Source organism: Callithrix jacchus, chromosome 8, assembly GCF_049354715.1.
Source record: "Callithrix jacchus isolate 240 chromosome 8, calJac240_pri, whole genome shotgun sequence".
Taxonomy (NCBI): Eukaryota; Metazoa; Chordata; class Mammalia; order Primates; family Cebidae; genus Callithrix; species Callithrix jacchus.
In genome coordinates, this window is record NC_133509.1 from 94,684,543 (window position 1) to 94,704,432 (window position 19,890).

Below are 19,890 nucleotides of genomic sequence, written 5' to 3' on the forward strand. Positions count from 1 at the left end.
TTCTGTAGATTTCAGTTGAGGAAACCTAGGGGAAGCTTAGGCATCTATGTCTAGAACTATCACCAGTCTGCCATTCCCATACAGCTGGATATTAGTTCTGCTTTGTACATACAATTAAAAACCCTATTTCCTTTTCATTTCCTTCTGTAAAGCTATTAAAGAGAAGAATCTTCCAGTCTGTGTTTTTGTTACAACCACTTTTTGGAGAGATTCTTATTCAGACATGGGTAGATTTCATACCAATTTAATGATTTTTGCTTTATGGCTTTGATCTATCTTGCTCTAGATTGATTCAACTTTAGCACTGTGTAGTCCCACAATGGGAACTAATGTGAAAGAAGAACACAGATAATTATTTGATACTTTCCAAATATTATTCCATTTAATTTCATAACTCCTTGGAAGTAAATTTCAGTATGCCCATTTTATGGCTGAGAAAACTGAGGCTCAGAGGTTACATAATTTATGTATTGTGACAAACCTAGTAGTGATACATTTGAAGCAAACTAGGATTCCAAAGTTCTTATCTTTCAACTGTACCATCCTGGCTATACTTATAAAGTGCTTGCAGTACATAATGTACATAGGAGTTAGACTGGTCCCATTTTCTAAACTTCTATCTTACAGTATTTTTAAACATATGAAAGTAAAAGTTTGCTAAATGGTTCATTTTAATACAAATGATGCACTTTCCAGAATGTGGAACTCTAGTTCCTTATCCTCAATATTTAAAAATGAGGGCTGGTGATTATTTTGAGCTTTGTGTAGAGCTTTTTGTTGTCAAAATGATAAAAATCTTAATTCATTACATCATTTTAAGGTTTTTTGAAAGAAAAATTCAATACTTTCATGGAATGCCTTTCCTTAAATCCTAAGAAGAAGGAATCTACCTAAAAATCCCAAATTAGAATTTAATGTTTAAGATGGGGCTTATACACAAGATTATATTCTTCCAAAACAAAAGGAAAAGCTACGATAGTTAGTATTATAGAATCTTTAAAACCATTTGAACCTAAAAATGATTTATTTGATTACAATAAAATGACCAACCAGTTATTTTTAAATTAACCTTTTAGTGTTATCTGAATCTTTCCTTGATTTTATTGTTCTAGGTATTTCCAAGATGACTAAATTAACACGCCTCAGCATAAATAATAATCTTCTCACTGGTTTGGAACAGCATACTTTTGATAACATGCTTCATCTTCACTCCCTTTCTCTTGAGAACAACAGAATCACTTCATTGAGTGGTTTACAGAAATCTTTTACTCTTGTTGAATTATATATAAGTAATAACTATATTGCTGTCAATCAGGAGATATATAATTTAAAGGTAATCATTTGGGGTAGTAATTTTTTTGTTTTTAAAAATATTTATTGTTTCTTTATATTTTGAAAGTAATGCATGTTTACTGCACAGAATTTGGAAAATATAAAGAAAATAAAAATCAGAGATTTATTAAAATTTATTTGCATTCAATTTATGTACACATACAAACATATGTGTGTAAACATAATGTCCCCATTTGCTATCCTTCTAGGGTAACTTTTTTTTAATACTCAAGTATGATAACCCAAACCTATTCCTTCTAACTAGTGCCTTCTTCAATATTTCCAGGGATTCTTTAGCATTCTCCTGTTCTTAGTACAATTCTTGATATTCTCTCACTATTCTCTTACCAGTTGGCTCAAACTTGGTCGCCTTTGCTCAGATTTGCTTTTCTTAATTTCTCCAAAGAAACCACTAATTTAAGGCTATTGTGTAATAGGATTTTTAAAGTTTTGATCAAAATGGAGGGTTTCTATAGCACAGAACAAGAATTTACTTCAAATGTCATATGTGACTTCATTGTTTCTGAAGTTTAGTGGCCATTTGCTAACACTATGAGTCTTACATTGGCCTTTCCTTTTGCTGATACAATATTATTATGACTTTATCTCCTACCAAAAACTTGTGTCCATTTCCTATCTTTTCTTAGTTCAGATTTCTCTGCATTCCATTCCCCCAATACAATTACTACTTTTAGAGCTAGGGAGGCAACCTAATCAACAACATTAGCAACACAATAAGCCACTTCACATTATGATGCATAGTAGTTTTACTACCTCTTATCTTCACCTCTCCCTTTCATACCTACACCAAGACCCTTCCTTTACAACAAAGGCATATCAAAGTGTCTGGTAATAAGACAGCACATTTCCCTTAAGATGAATTCTACTACGCTCTCAGAAAGTAGAAGCACTTCAGTTTTATTGCTTTTCAAATACCAGTGTCTTTTATTCCTGTTATATCTATACCATTTGTTAAGACACATATATACCATTTATTAAGCCATTATTCCATAAACGAAGTATATTTGTCTTAAACATAGTAAAGTTCACTCTAAGCCTTTACCATTAATAGATAATATATTTGGCACTAGTATCCAGAAGGTATTCTGATTATATAACATAGACCATTGAAATATTGCACAAAATTATACCTTAGTGGTCTGAAAGGGTAACCCTTGCACTTAAAGGTGCACTTAGGCTGGGCATGGTTGCTTATGCCTATAATTTCAGCACTTTGGGAGGCCGTGGTGGGAGGATCACTTGAGCCTAGGAGTTTGAGGTTGCAATGAGCTATGATCTCACCACTGCACTCCAGCCTGAGCAATGGAGTGAGACCTCATCTTTAACAACAAAAAAAGTGAACTTAAAAGCACTGAAATCCTATGGAATAATAGATATTTCTAATATTAAAATTTGAGAATGGCTAACCCCTGACTAGAGTGTTTTAAATATACATATGGATAAATGTATGTATTTTATTACCTAGGGTTTATGCAACTTGGTCATTCTAGACACGTGTGGAAACATTATTGTATGGAATCAGGAAAACTACCGGTTGTTTGTAATATTTCATCTTCCAGAACTGAAAGCTTTGGATGGAATACCAATTGTAAGTTGTTTTATGACTTATAATATTTGCTCTAAGCTGCATACTCACATATTCATAGGACATAGTTATTTTGAACATTGCCTTATCACTAGCATTATAGCCAAATTTACTAGACTTAATATAGTCTAGATCTAGGTTTTTAAATTTTGTCATCTGGCCAATTCTGAATTGTCTGAATTGTGGTGGAAAGGGAGGGAAAATGCTGCTTACAACAGAACCCACTGAATTCAATGCCTAAAAGGTAAAGAACACAATTTTATGGGACAGGGTAAAAAATTATTCTATGGAGTTTTACCATCCTCTTAAACCTAAAAGCAGCTTTCTATTTTCTGGGGAAATATAGTTGCTAATATTAATAATTAAGAAAAAATATATTTGAACCAAAAATGTGGTATGTCAACATTACTAAGTAAGCTGAAAAGAAAAATATACACAGACCCTAAGACTGAATGTGAAAGCAACATTTGGATACTCAGATTCCATAACAAGCAAATTCATAGGGCTCCTGTTTTCCACAAACAGGGTAAATACATGACAAGTATGCAAAGAATAAAAGGTTTCCCTGTGTAATGTTGCCCAGCTCCAATCAGACAAGAAAACACATCAAACTTTCTAGAAAATTGAAAGACAATTCATGATCATTTAGTACTCTGAAGTGTTCCAAGAAGATTACTAATCCTAGTCCTGCTGTTTTCTGGCCCCTCCTCAGAATGGACCACTAAAACATTCTCACTCCAACACTGGAAAATTCCCTAGCACATTGTATACTGGGCTTTATTTAGTTGTTAGCTTTCACTAAAGAATGTTTTTGACCTAGTCCTATGAGACTAGTACTGTATTTACTTTAAAGATGTTGTTGAGGATCTTATCTGTCCTATCTCTCTGTACCCTCATTTGAAGGGCCACATGAGAAAGCACTTTTAGAAATAAATGTAGGAGAAACATTTTCCTTAAGGAAAAGTTTTGTTCTGCTCACTAACATTGAGTGTATTAGTCTGTTCTTATGCTACTAATAAAGACATATCCAAGACTTGGCAATTTATAAAGGAAAGAGGTTTAATGGACTCACAGTTCCACATGGCTGGGGAGGCCTCACAATCATAGTGGAAGACAAAGGAAGAGCAAAGTCATGTCTTACATGGCAGCATGCAAGGGAGCAAGTGCAGGGGAACTCCCCTTTATAAACCCATCAGACCTCATGAGACTTATTCACTATCACAGGAACAGATGAGAAAAACCACCCCTGTGATTCAGTTATCTCCCACTGGGTCCTTCCCATGACATGGGAATTATCACCACTCAAGGTGAGATTTGGGTGAGGACACAGAGCCAAACCATATCATTTCACCCTGGTCCCTCCCAAATCTCATGTCCTCATGTTTCAAAACCAATCATACCTCCCCAACAGTCCCCCAAAGTCTTAACACATTTCAGCGTTAGTTCAAAATTCCACATTCCAAAGTCTGATTGAGAGAAGTCAAGTCCCTTCTGCCTATGAGCCTGTACAATCAAAAGCAAGTTAGTTACTTCCTAGTTACAATGGGAGTACAGGTATTGGGTAAATACACCCATTCCAAATGGGAGAAATTGGCCAAAACAAAGGGCTACAGACCACATGTGAGTCCAAAAGCCAGTGAGGCAGTCAAGTCTTAAAGCTCTGAAATGATCTCCTTTCTTCCAGGATGTCTCACCTCTGCTTTTAAAGGCTTGCAATTGTTTGAATCAAGCCCATCCAGATTATTCAAGATGATCTCCTTATTGAAAGTCAACTGAGTAGGAGCTTTAATTATGTCTACAAAATTCCTTCACAGCAATACCTAGATCATTTGCTAAAATAATTGGGAACTCTAGCTTCAAATATTTTGCAGCTCTGTTGTTGGTGCATACCTGTATAAGATTGTTATGTCTTCTAAGTGGACTGACCCTTTTATCAGTAGATAATGGCCTCTCTGACTCTGGTAATTTCCTTTGCTTCAAAGTTTACTCCATCTGAGGTTAATGAAGCCACTCCTGCTTTCTTTTGATTAATGTTTAGGATATCTTTTTCCATTCTTTTACTTTCAACCTACATATATTACTATATTTGAAGTGAGTTTCTTGTTGACAGCATGCAATTGGATCATGTTCCTTTATCTGCTGCTAATTTTTATCTTTTAATTGATGAACAAAGACAATTTATATTTCATATAGTAAATTGACCTGTTAGGGGTTAAGTCTACCATTTTGTTTTCTTATTTTACATTTGTTTCCTTTGTTTATCTTTCTTCTGCTTTCTTTTTTGTGCCTTCCTATGGGCTTCTTGAACATATTTTGGACTTCTATTTTTATTTGCTCATATTGTTTTTTAGTGTATCTCTTCATATAGTTTTTTTAAGTGGTTGTTGTAAGTATTACGATGTATATACATAACTTATTATTGTCTATTAGTGTTGACATTTTACCAATTTGAGTAAAGTGTAGAAATGTTACTTTCCTTTCAGTCTATTTCTCCTCCCCTGTTTATATTTGAATTAAATATTTTCATTATATACATTGAGAACCAATTAGACAATATTACAGTTTTTTTGCATCGATCAATCAAAGATAACCTAGAAAAATCAAAAAGGGAAGTTTATTAATACTCTTTCCATTGTGCTTTCCTCTTTCTTGGCATTCCAAGATTTCTTTTCTTTCTTTCCATTTCAAGAACTTCCTTTAGTCGTTTCTTAGGGTAGGTCTGCTGGTAACAGCTTGCTTAGTTTTTCTTCCTCTGAGAATGTCTTGATTTCTCTTTTTATTTCTGAATATTTTCTCTGGGTATAGAATTCTGGTTTGATGTTTCTCTTTCGCCACTTGAAAAATATTGTGCCACATACTCCGGTTTCCATGGTTTCTGATTAGAAATCTGTCATTCACATTGTTTTTCCCCTATAAGTAAGATTTAATTCCTCTGTCACTGTTTTCATGACTTTTTTCTCTGTCATTAGTTTTCAGAAATTTGATTCTGATTATTCTTATGTGTCCTTGCATGGACTTGGGTTTTTTTTCCTGTCTGAGGTTTACTTAGCTTCTTACTTAGCTTCTTGGTTTATGTCTTTTGCCAAATTTGGAAGACTTTAGGTTATAATTTCTTCAAATGCTTTTTCAGCCCCACACTATTTCTCTTTTTTTCTATGAATCCAGTGATACTAATATTAAACCTTTTGTATGGTTCCATAAGTACAGGATATGTCCATCTTGGTAAAGTGGGGCTCATTTATTTATGGGTCTATTTTCTCTCTTTTGTTCATACTGGGTAATTTCTATTTTTCTGTCTTCAAGTTCAGTGATTCTTTTCTCTTTTCTCTCCACTCTGCTATTGAGTCCCTAACCATTGAATTTATTTGTTTATAGGATTTTTAAAATTTTAAACTTTTCATTTCATTCTTCATATCTTCTGTTGCTTTGCTATCACTTATCTCTTTGCTAAGGGTTTCCATTTTTTCATTTGTTTCAAGTATGTTCATGATTGCTTTTTAAAGCATTTTTACTTTGACTGCTTTGAAATACTTGTCAGACAATTAAAGCTATTTGTGTCATTTCAGAATTGGCATCTCTTGATTGTCTTTTCACATTCAAGTTGAGATGTTCTTGGTTCTTGGCATGACATATTTTTTATTTTATTCTGGACATTTTGGGTATTTTCTGGATCTTATTTAAATCTATTTTAGCAAGCCTCCCTTGACACTGTACCAGTGAGAAGATGACAGGAACCACTTTGTTGCTGTGAGGTGGGAGAGAGAACTCCAAGTTCCTCCATGTGGCCTTTGTAGGTGTGTACTTCATTAACTGCTAGGCTACAGTGGGAGTTCATGCTCCCCACCAGGCCCCATTAATTTAGTCTGGCTGGGAGGTAAGAAACTCCTTCCTACTGTTTCCCACAAGGCTCCACTAATTCATCCTGGCTGGAAGATACAGGAATTCCTAATTGATGCTCCACAGATAACTCATTATTACTGGGTGGAAGTGGGAATCCAGGATCCCCGTGTTATCTACAATAATACTTGTATGTACAGGATAGGGAACTGTGTTACGGCTGAAGGTGGATGAAAGTACAGGTTCCCACTCAGCAGGTAGATGACGGAGAAGTGCCTTGTTACAGATGTGCACTGGTGAAAGTCTAAGCAGCCCATTCTGCTTTTACTGATGGTCATGTAGTTGGGGCCCTCTTGTAGGGTTTAGCAGGAGTAAGCTTGTTATTGTCTAAAGTTTTCTGCTGTGCTAGGCTTCCCCTTTCCTGATCCTTTGACTGGAGAGAGCAGGATTTTTGTGGACTTTGTCTGGTTTTTTCTTATTGTCGTTTATGAGTTTCTAGCTTCTCCACCACCTAGTAGAGATTATGAAGCAAAGAAAATCCAGGGTGTCATTCCTCAGGTCCTAAGGTACCTACCTGGTCTTCCTTCTTCTCCACATCTTTCAGTATTCTTATGTTTGGTTTTAATTTTTTTAATTAAAAAAATTTTTTAGAGACAGAGTCTCACTCTGTCACCCAAACTGGAAGCCAGTGGCATGATCATAGCTCACTGCAGCCTCTGAACTCCTGTGCTCAGGACATCCTCTGGCCTCAGCCTCCCACATAGCTATGACTACAGGCATGTGCCACTGTACTTAACTAATTGTTTTTTATTTTTAGTAGAGACAGGTTCTCACTTTGTTGCCCAGGTTCATCTCGAACTCCTGGATTCAAGCAATCCTCCCACCTTGGCCTTCCAATATGCTAGGATTATAGGTGTTAGCCACCTTGCCCTGCCTTATGTTTGTTTCATATATAATATACAGGATTTAGTTCTACTTAGTAGGAGGAATTGGGAGAAATGAGTCCACTGAATTGTTGCCTGAAACCAGAGAACTATGTGATTTAGTCATCTGTAAGACAGGACATCATTTTCTAAATGTCTTCATATAGGAACCACCAGAGGCTGAGAGTGCAAAAGATTTGTTTGGTGGTAGACTTACTTCTGACATGATTGCAGAACAACAAGGACATTCCAACTTCACCCAAATGCAAGAACTAAATTGGACTTCATCATATATTAGGTACAATCATTTTATTATATGCCTTTTTACATCATAATTAAACTATATGATTATAATTTTTCTGAAGCATGTACATTTATATATCTTACCTAAATATAATCAATTCATAAAATTACCTACCCTAATGCAAAGGTTCATGCTAAGTAATTAGCATTTTCTGAGGCGTGGTCTCAAAAAATGGCTCAATGCAGCTTCAACTTGCAGGTTCAATTTAACCTCCTACTACAGGCACGTGTCATCAAGCATGGCTAATTTTCTTTGTATTTTTTGTGGAGACAGCATTTATGGCATGTTTTCAGGCTGGTCTCCAATCATGGGCTCAAGTGATTGACCTGCCTCAGTCTCCCAAAGTGCTGGAATTTCAGGTGTGAGCCACTGTCCCCAGCTTAAAATGTAAAATTCCTTTGTATAACATGAAAGACCCTTTATTACCTGTCCATTATCTCTTGTAGTCCTTTTCTTTACTGCCCATGACACTTTTATATTTGAGAAATTCTGAAATATTCTAGTTACTAAATCTCAACCATAAGATGATCTTTCATGTTTGTTTCTGCCTTTGTTTGTACCTGTTGCACTGCCTAGAACTATTTTCTGCTAATTTACTTGACAAATACCTATAAATCCTCCAAATATCATCTCAAGATCTCTCTCCTCCATGCTCTCATCCTTGACTTTTTAAAATATATTTTCTTTTCCTGAAATGCCATTACACTGGTATGATAGAGATGCTAACTCCATCATAGCAATTCTCCTCTTTATTTTCATTTCTCTGGCTCCCACTTCTTAGGGGCTGAAACATTTCTTTCATCTTTGTTGTAGCCTTTCCAAACACATTTTCTGCACTTAGGAAATACTAATGAAAATATGTTGAATGAATAAATGAATGAATGAATGAATGGGTAAATGTCATAATTATAACTTCAAGTTTAGGATTTGTTTAGAGAAGTGGTTAGGAAAAGGGATGTAGTTTTATGCTTTTCTCTGTCATGTCTCAAATGAAGGTATAGCTATGGACTGGGAATCAAGGATTTTGTTAAATTACCAAAATGTTCACACAGATGAAATGCCATAAAAGTTTCCAAAAGATCCCACAGAAACATTACCTTTCAAAAACATTACCTGCTTTTCCTTTCCTTTTCCATCCCTAACCACTTCCTGGTATTTCAGAAATGACATACTTCTTATATATCATCCGAAGTTCATAACCTGAAAATCTTATGATTTACTATATCAATTTCACTGTGATTTCATGAACATATATGTGAATTTATAAACAAAGTAGAAATGTCTCTTTTATAAGTTTCTTCTGTAATAGTGCTATGTTTATATGGTAATAGATGTGTTTTTTTAAAGCAACCAAATTCTATGTCACTTTCTTGCATATATACCCAACCAAAATATATACTCAGCTGATCATTTAACCAATTCATTTTACATTAATTATTTTTGTATTTGTCAGATGAGGCTTTTTTTAATGCCTTTGGTAGTTGTATATGAAGGAACTCATCTTTTATTTTCCTGTCCTATTAAAATAATAACTGTATTTACTTTGTCTAAATTCAGAACTGTGGATTTGATTCCAGTTGACCAATTTAGAAATGTGTGTAATGTGAATCTACAGAACAATAATCTTACCTCATTCAGTGGATTAATCTATCTACCTAATGTGAAGGTGAGTCACTCACAAATTACTTTTTCTTTCAAGGTTTGCAATGCAAGTTATTATCTTCTTTACTTTGAATTAAATAGCGTTTCCATGTTATTAAAGTAGATAATTTATTCCTAAATTTTCTTTGGGGTTTTTTGTTTGTTTGGTTGGTTTTTACAAAGCAAGAAAAAAATATTACCTTTCAAAGTGGTGTTGGTTTGACCTCAGTTTTATGTGATTGTCACATATCTAGTAAATCTTCCTTTGAAGGCAGGTATGGAATGAAGTTTCAAGGTTCTTTAAACGGCCTTATTGCCTCCTTTCTGACTTCCTTGACTCAGCCATCTACTAAGGCCTTTTAAACATAGGTAAATAGCTGTCTCTTCAACTAAAAATCATTTCATCCTTGTCAGGTTTGGAGAAATCAGGAGTACAAATTGAAAAAGTTGAGATGCTTTCTAGGATCTCCATTACTTTATGTGAAGTATTGTAATTTCCCCAGATGTCAGATTAAAAAAACATTTAAAACTAAATCTATATTACTTAGGATATAAACATTTGTTGTTTTAGCACTAATATATTATTAAATTATGTGGTATATTCCAAGATTTAGCCATACAATTTTTAATAGTTTCTAGGATTTCTGATTAATAAGATATTTTTTTCTGTAGGTCTTATGCCTCAACTATAATCATATTGAATCAATCACACCCAGACTAAAACCTCAGACTCACTTAACCAATAGACAACTACTGTACCAGAAAGTGCCTTCAAGTGGCTATGGACAGCAAGGAATTTCAAAAACAAACAGGTACTATTCTTTATTTTTGTGATTATAAATTATTTTGGTTGGGAGTTTTAAAAGCAGTTAATCACATTAATGATAGCAGTAACAAATTCCAGTACATAACATTTAGTTTATTGTAATACCTGTTTTATTTAGTAGCTACATGCTCAAAATAAACTTCATAAATAAAAAGATACTCAAAATATTTCTCTCATTGTTTATTCTCAACCTTCTCTATTTCAAACCTATATTGTGAATAAAGGGTGGGGGGAAGCCTTATACTGCATGTTTGATGACCATGGGTGTCCTTTTTTAAAATTGAGGTACAATTCACATGCCATAAAACTCACCCTGTGTGTACAATTCGGTAATTTTTAGTTTATTCATCATAAACATTTTATCACCCCACAAAGGAATCTTATACACAGTAGCATGGACATGGGTTTTTTTGTTTGTTTGTTTGTTTTTTAGCATTTCTTTTGCTTTTATTTCTAAATTATTTATCTGGTCACTTAATGACCCAGCACCAATAGAATAGATACTTTATGCAAAAAATGAGGACAAACCTTCTAACTCCTTACACATTTTTGATAGAACATATAGATATACATTATATAATATATATCATGTATCATACAATGTTTATCTCCAAATCAGAATATTTTCATTCCATTTTTCCCAATAAAGAATATTCCTTGTGCTTTTTATTACCTCTATTGAAGTACAATTTCCATGCATGCAACAAAATTCACCAACTTAAGTGTAAAGTTTAATGAATTTTGACAACTGTATTCAATCATATAACCTGTACCACAATCAAAATGCAAAATATTTCCTATTCCAAAAAGTTCCTTTGTAATCCCTCCCCTGACACCCTGGCACCTGGCAACAACCACTAATCTGCTCTCTCTCACTATAATATTGCCTTTTTCTAAAATTTGATATAATTGGAATTATATAGTTAATAGGTTTTGTGTCTGGCTCCTTTTACTTAGCATAATGCTTTTGAGATTCATTCATTTTGTTGCAAGTGTCAGTAATTTATTTCATTTTATTGCCTAATAGTATTCCTTTATATGTATTATATGACAAGTTGTTTATGCATTTATCATTGATGAACGTTTTGGTTGTTCCCAATTTTAGGCTATTATGATTAAAGCTACTATCAATATTTCATTTATGTACATATTTTTTGGATCCTATTCATATTTTATTTTTCTAATAGTTTTATTGAAGTGGCAGTTTATGTATCATATTTACTCATATTAAGTGTATAATTCAATGATTTTACTAAAATTATAGAATTGTGTAATCATGACTGCAATATAATTTAAAACATTTTCCATCTCACCAAAAAGATCCTTCATGTCCATTTACAGTCAATTTCCTTTTCCACCTATAGTCCCAAACAACCTCTCATCTATTTTCTAGGATTGTGTTTTCTAAACATTGCATGTAAATGGAACCATAAACGAGGTGGTCTTTTGCCTCTGGCTTCTTACCCTTAGCATGATGTTTTCAAGGTTCATTGTGGCACTCCTTTTTATAGTTTAATATATTGGCTGTTTCACTGTATACATAATGTTACATAATGTTACATGTTCCATAATGTTTATTCATCATTGACAGACATTTGAATTGTTTCTACTTTTGGTTGGTTTGAATAATGCTGCTTTAAACATTTGGGTACAAGTATTCGTGTGCACTCGTATTTTTATTATGTCTATTTTGAGTAGATACCTATGAGTGGAATGGTTGGATCATATGATACTTTAACATATGGCTATTTAAGAAACTGCTAAACTGTTTTCCAAAGTGGTTGCACCATTTTTCATTATCAGCAGCAGTGTATGAAGATTCCAGTTTCTGCACATCTTTGCCAGTGCTTGTTATTGCCTATCTTTTACAGTATAGCCTTTCTAGTACATTTGAAGTGGTATCTTATTGTGATTTTAATTTGCATTTCCTAATGATGAATAGTGTTGAGCAGTTTTTCATATGCTTATTAATCATTCATACATCTTCTTTGATAAAATCTCTATTCAAATCTAAAACCTAAAAATCCTAATTGTTTAATTAGGTTGCTTGGCTTTTTATTATTGAGTGTCTTCATACTGGATGTAAGCCCTTTATTAAATAAATGATTTACAGATATTTTCTCTCAATCTGTGGCTCTCTTTTCGTTTTCTTAAATGGTGTCTTTGAAGAAATTTTAATTTTGATAAAATCTAATTTATCAACTTTTCTCTTACAGATTACAATTTTAGTGTTATATATAATAATTCATTGACTAACATAAGGTCACAAAGATGTTCTCCTGTTTTCTTTAAAAGGTTTTATGTTTTCACTCTTACATCTAGCCCTATGATCTATTTTGAATTAATGATTGTGTATGTTGTGAGGTAGGAGTGAGGTCTAAATCCATTTCTGTATGTGGATATTCAGTTGTCGAAGCACCATTTCTTTAGACACTCTCATTTCCACTATTGAATTGTTTTGGCACATTTGCTAAAAATAAGTTGACCATAAATGTAAGAGTTTATTTCTGTACTCAGTTCTGTTCCATTGATCTGCATGTCTGTTCTTTTGTGCCAGTACTAGAATGGTTTGATTACTGTGATTTTATAAAAAATTTTAAAATCAATGAATTAAGCCCTCCAACTTTGTTCTTTTAAAAGATTGTTTTGAATATTCTAAATTCTTTGCATTTCTTTATAAATTTTATGATAGATGATTATTCACAGTGAGTGGGGGGATGTCTTCTGGATTTTTTATAGAGATTGTATTAAATGAATCTATTGCTCAGTTTGGGAGAATTGGCATTTTAGTAATAGGAAATCTTCTAATCCATACACATGGAATATTTCTCTATTTAGCTCTTTGTTATTTTTTTCTCAGTAATGTTTTATAGTTTTCTGTGTACAGATTTTCTACTTCTTTTTTATTAAATTTATGCTGAAGTATTTTATTCTTTTCTATACTTTGGGAAAAGAGTTTTTGCTTAATTCATTTCAGATTATTTATTACTGGTAGGTAGAAAATTCAGTTGATTTTTGTACATTAATCTTTTATCCTATGACCTCGCTGAATTCCTTTATTGCATCAAGTATTTTTTTGGTGGATTCTTTAGGATTTTCTAAATATAAGATCATGTCATCCAAAAATAAAGACAGTTTTATTTATTCCTTTCCAATTGAATGCATTTTTTTCTTGCCTGATTGCATTTGCCATTGCTTTTCATTGTAACACCCTTATGTACTTCTTTATTAAAGAATAAGAAAGTATTATTATGTAAATTGTAAACAGATTATGTATTATAGCTTAATTCTGATATATTAGTAAATTTATTTTTTCTTAATGTCAGTTTATAGTAAACACATACTGAACTGTCTTTTCATGAATTAGGTAGTTTGAAGTTAAGTTTATGGCCTCAAACTTACCTATGTGTTTCAGAGATACAATGAGCACTGAAAATTTGCCTCCAATAATGCACAGTTTAGAAGTTCTTCATTTGGGCTACAATGGAATTTGTAATTTGATCCAGCTACAACTTAACAGACTAAGAAATTTAAAATTCCTCTTTCTACAGGGTGAGTAAAAATACAGTTATTATTTAAGTCATTATTTTTAAAAGCTGACTTATCATCATTCTGTTTTAATAAGCAAATAAAAGCATCAACATTTACTCAAATTCATAGACAAAAATATTTTAGTAATCACAAATGGGGTTTTCTTGGGTTACTTATATATTTTTAGAAACCATTTTTAAAGGTCAATGCAGTATTCAGAGAATATATAGAGTATTATATCACAATTTATTTGTATATTGTATTCAACTTAAAAACCAATAAAAAAAACAATAACCAGTGGGTAATTCACAAGTATTTATTAAACCCAGAACTGATATGGAAGATATCTACTTCCCAGAAAGATATGGAAGTAGTATATTATTATAATTATATATCATTGAAATCCTTGATCTAAGTAGTTTAAGATCTGTGGAGATGTACTGAGACAAAGATGAATTAAGTTCAAACTATGTATTATTAACTTAAGTGCAATAGAAGTTCAGATAAGAGAGAAATTAAAAGATTAACTCCTCCACATGCATAGAGCTCCTTAAAGGAGTGATAGTATATAGATTGAAGGTGAGCATTACTGAGAGCTTTGCAAGCAGGGAGAGGAAGAAAAGTCACAGGACATGACTGTGGTGTCTGTGGGCCAAAACTTGAAAAGGGACCAACCCGATGGGAACAAAGAATATGCACTTTTGTAAGAGAGTTATAAATCTTCTATACATGATCAACTTGATAAATAATGCTCATTTCAATATATGTGTTCATTTTATTTAATTTTAATTTTAAAAAACCTCATTATAGTAATTTTTTTTATTAAAGTTCTGGGATACTTGTGCAGAACGTGCAGGTTTGTAACATAGGTATACATGTGCCATGGTGGTTTGCAGCACCCATCAACCCATCATCTGCATTAGGTATTTCTCCTAATGCTATCCCTTCCCTTGCCCCCTCAACTCCTGACAGGCCCTGGTGTCTGATGTTCCCCTCCCTATATTCATTCTCATTGTTCAGCTCCCACTTATGAGTGAGAACATGTGGTGTTTGGGTTTCTGTTCCTGTGTTAGTTTGTTGAGAATGATGGTTTTCAGCTTCATCCATGTCCCTGAAAAGGACATGAACTCATTTTTTTTAGGGCTACATAGTATTCCACGGTATATATATATATGCCACATTTGCTTTATCCAGTCTAACATTAATGGGCATTGGGTTGGTTCCAAGTCTTTGCTATTGTGAATAGTGCTGCAATAAACATATGTGTGCATGTGTCCTTATAGTAGAATGATTCATAATCCTTTGGGTATATACTCAGTAATGGGATTCCTGGGTCAAATGATATTTCTGATTCTAGATCCTTGAGGGATTGCCACACTGTCTTCCACAGTGGTTGAACTAATTTACACTCCCATCAACAATTAGCAGTTTTTAAAATTTTGTAGAATAGTGAAAATTTGAGGTTGAAAATACAGAGTAGGACAAAACTATGGGAAGCCAAGCAGAGAAATTTGTACAGGTTGTAGTTAATAATAGGTAGGAGCTTGAGACTTTTAGAAAAGTAGTATGAGAAAATACAGGGCTTGGAGATTTAGTCTAACAAAAATTTTTAGTGGCATAGGAGAAAGGCAGGGAGATCCATCAGTAAGACATGTGGAGAGATACCGAGGTAGTTGATCTGAGTATAATAACTTCTAAAAGACAGGCTTTTCTAGACCATATTTTTAAAAATATGAATGCATCTTTTTATATATCAAAAGCACTTGTGATTTGGATCAAGAACCTAGAGACTTGGCCTTAAAAACAAGAAATTTAGCACAATGACAGATCGTTGTTTTAAAAAAAATTATTTTAGATTCAAAGGGTACATGTGTATGTTTGTTAACATGGTTTATGTACTGGTGTGAATTGAGCTGCTAGTGTACCCATTACCCAAATAGTGAATATAGTATCCAATAGGTAATTTTTCAACTCTCACCTGGCCTCCCATTGTCTTTCTTTTTGCAGTGTACTTATTGTTGGTGTGTACTTACTGTGTACTTATTGTTTAGCTCCTATGTGTAGGAGATAGAAAAATTTAATTTTCTGTTTCTGAGTTAGTTCACTGAGGATAATGGCCTCCAGCTCCATCCAGGTTGCTGCAGAGGGCATGATTCCATTCTTTTATATGGCTGTGACAGATTGGCTTTTGTTTTTTTGTTTTATTGGTTTGTGTTTATTTTTTGAGAAAAGGTCGCTATCACCCAGGCTGAAGTGCATTGGCACAATCATAGCTCACTGCAGCCCCAACCTCCAGAGCTCAAGTGATCCTCCCACCTCAGCCTCCTGAGTAGTTGGGACTACAGGCTTGTGCCACCATGCCTGGCTAATTTTTAATTTTAATTTTAATTTTTTTCTATAGATATGGGGTCTCAATTTGATGTCCAGGCTAGTCCCAAACTCCTGGCCTTAAGAGATCATTTCACCTCAGCTTCCCAAAGCGGTGGGTTTACAGGCATGAGCCACCACTCCCTGCCCAGATCTTTTAAAAGATACACTGACATACAAAAAAGCAGACAACCTAACCCTGGAAGGTCTATTTTAATCTAATAATGTAAAGGAGGAGTGTGTTCCAATGCTATGGCTGGCATGGCAAATTAGAGTAGGGCAGCCCTATGCAGCTGCCATTTATGGAGTCACTGGGCAAGGTGTTTGTCTACATAGATTGTCATATTTAATCTTCACAGCAACCCTACATGGTAATTAAGGATTGTTATATATATTTTACAAAAAAAGTGACATTCAGTGAGGTTTAATAAATTGCCAAGTTAGCACCAGTGTGTGTTATGGTACAAAGTCAAACGTAGATCAGCCTACCTCCAAAGCACATGCAGTTTCTACCCAGGTTGAATGACATAATAAGGGCATAGACTAGAGTGCTGTCAGGGGGAGTGTTAAGAGTTGAGTCCAAAAGGCAGTTTAAAAGGAGGAAATGTTAGGATTTAGTGGCTAATTAGATATAAAATAAGGAGAAAAATTGTCCAAGATGTTTTTATAATTTCATTAGGAGATTGAGCAAGATGAGGTACTAAAGCTAAAGTCATTGGGAAATGTTGATTATTTGGGAGAAGAGAAAGCTCAGTTTGTGTGGTAACAATTTTGATGCATTAAAAACAGAAACTTTCAAGTAATAATACTGGATCACAAGTCAGGACTAAAAATACATTATTTTAGATTGATCACAATGGAAGTGATAGGTGAAGTCATAAATGTATGTGCTTACTTAGGAAGTAAGTACAGAGAAAGGAGAATGAAAGGCTGAAAAGAGCTTTGAAGACATTCTACCCCTTTCTCTATATCTTCACCAGCATTTATTATTGCCCGTCTTTTGGATAAAAGCCATTTTAACTGGGGTAAGATGAAATCTCCTTTGTATTTCTCTTATGATTAGTAGTTGGGCATTTTTCTATATACATGTTGGTCATTTGTCTTCTTTTGAGAAATGTCTATGCAGACCTTTTTCCTACTGAGTTGTCTGGGATTCTCATATATTTTGGTTATTAATCCCTTGTTAGATGGGTAGTTTGCAAATATTTTCTCCCATTCTGTGGGCTATCTCTTCACTTTGTTGATTGTTTTCTTTGCTGTGCATGAGCTTTTTAGCTTGATGCAATCCCATTTGTCCATTTTTGCTTCGGTCGCCTGTGTTTTTGAGGTACTACACAAGAAATCTTTGCCAAGTCCAATGTCCTAGAAAGTTTCCCTAATGCTTTCTTCTGGAAGTTTCATATTTTGAGGTCTTAGATTTAAGTTTCTAATCCATTTTGATTTGACTTTTGTATATGACAAGAGATAGGGCTCAAGTTTCATTTCTTCTGCATATGGATATCCAGTTTTCCCAGCACCATTTATTGAAGAGACTGTTTTTTCTCCAATGTATGTTCTTAGCACCTTTGTTAAAAATGCGTTGACTGTAAATGTATGAATTTATTTCTGGGTTCTCTATTCTATTCCATTGGTCTGTGTGTCTGTCTTTATGCCAGTTGTTATAAGGACACTAGTCATATTGAGTTAACGCTCACCCCAACAACCTCATTTAACCTTAATTATCTTTTTAAAGACCCTGTCTCCAAATACAGTCATATTTAGAGGTACTAGAGGTTAGGATTTTCACATATGAATTTGAGGGGCCACAATTCAGCATGTAATAATCAAGGAGAATGAATATTGAATGAAATGTAGTATGGTGTACTAGAAAGAGCATTGAGCTTAAAATGTGAAAGGTCTAAGGGAGGTCTGGTATTGCCATTCTTATGTCTTTGAGAATGCCACTTAATTTCTCTGACCCTCAATTTTCTGATTAGGAAAAAGAGATATTAATATTTCCTCTCTAGTATTTTGAGGCTCTAATAGAAGATACTATAAATATAGAAGCATTTTATAAATTGAAGAGTCCTCATATAAGTTATCATTAATATTTATATAGCTATCGATAGCTATAATAGAGAGAAATAGTAGTTTATAAATAAGGGTTTAGGGTTTTAAAGAATTAAATAAACTAGTGTGTTTAATATGGTCACAGTATGAAAATATGAGAAAGAACAGCATAATTAATGTGTATTCTTCTAACATAACAAATTAGTTTATTTTAAGAAATAATTATACTATTATACCTATTTGAAAAATCACTATATTCAGGAAGCATATCTTTTGCAGCACTTTTATATATCTACTTTTGTCAATACCAACTTTTAATACTTAATTACTGAACAGACATTAAATCAATTAAGTGCAGTGTGTACATCACATCCTGATCTTTCAAACACAAATGAGAAATTTTAGCAAATATTATTTTATGATGACACTACCTTCCTGTGAATTACATTTCAATTTCTCTCTGGCAATAAGTTTCTTGAATTCGTTACTTCTTTCGAAAAATCATCTGATTAAAAAATATTTAAATGAAAGTAGATATCCTTTAATTCAGAAAGTTTGGGCTCATGTCATATATCATGACTTATCTCTTTTTAGGTAATGAAATCAGTGAAGTTGAAGGGCTTGACAACTTAGTAGTCCTTAAGGAATTGGTAGTGGACCATAACCGCATCCGAGCACTTAATGACAGTGCTTTTGCCAAACCAAGTTCTTTGTTGGCACTTCACTTGGAAGAAAACAGACTACGAGAGCTGGGCAAATTACAGTCTTTGGTAAAACTAGAGAAACTCTTCCTAGGATATAATAAAATCCAGGTAACATTGTTACTTTTTATTATGGGATTTACAAGCTTTAATTTCTTTGAGTTCTGAACATAAAGCTTCCGAACACACCAATGAAAATATTGCTAGTATGTTATTTATCATCTATATTTCAAGGCATAGAAATAGTCTGTGATGCAGAAATGTCCACCCTGCTTCTAGACTTAAGAACCAGGCAAACCCACATGGACAAACTCAATTACAAAGGTTCTAAATGTTCTAAGGTTTCCTCATCAGTCCTCTCTGAGAGCTCTCATTTGTTTCTTGACTGCTCTTGGTCCAGGTTGTTTCTGAATCTCGATTCCAGACATCCTTTGGCCCTTTAAACCTGTCATATGTCCTTGTTCTACCTGGCATTTGAATCAACTCCTGATAATGGACTTTGACTTGGCTTTAATATTATATCTTTCCCCACTCAAGGCTTTCTTAGATAGATTCCTGCCTTAGTTTTACCTGCTCTGAATTTAACCTGTTACTTTTAGGCCACTGCACAGATAAAGAGTTGAAGACATAATCTTATACAGCCCTCACATGTCTCTCAGAATTTCTGTGGTGGTCTGTTAGCTCTTCTTTTACCAACTTTTCTACGTCTGCCCATACCTCTAAGATAGCCTCAAAGACAAATTGAACTGTGGACTACCTGCTAAGGGCAGTGA

At 33.8% G+C, this 19,890-nt stretch overlaps 2 protein-coding genes across 21 annotated transcripts in view; one reads left to right on the forward strand and one right to left on the reverse strand.

The window, feature by feature from the left end:
• RTN1 (reticulon 1) overlaps positions 1–19,890 on the reverse strand; it is a 495,935-nt gene that overhangs the window by 406,623 nt on the left and 69,422 nt on the right. The window lies entirely within an intron of this gene.
• LRRC9 (leucine rich repeat containing 9) overlaps positions 1–19,890 on the forward strand; it is a 142,023-nt gene that overhangs the window by 76,657 nt on the left and 45,476 nt on the right. For all 10 annotated transcript variants that reach the window (XM_078335045.1, XM_035262027.3, XM_035262028.3 and 7 more), the window contains 7 exons: positions 1,113–1,333; positions 2,819–2,941; positions 7,866–7,996; positions 9,560–9,668; positions 10,316–10,455; positions 13,885–14,021; positions 19,011–19,228. In XM_078335045.1, the coding sequence (XP_078191171.1) occupies positions 1,113–1,333; positions 2,819–2,941; positions 7,866–7,996; positions 9,560–9,668; positions 10,316–10,455; positions 13,885–14,021; positions 19,011–19,228 (1,079 nt within the window). The remainder of the gene's footprint in view (positions 1–1,112; positions 1,334–2,818; positions 2,942–7,865; positions 7,997–9,559; positions 9,669–10,315; positions 10,456–13,884; positions 14,022–19,010; positions 19,229–19,890) is intronic.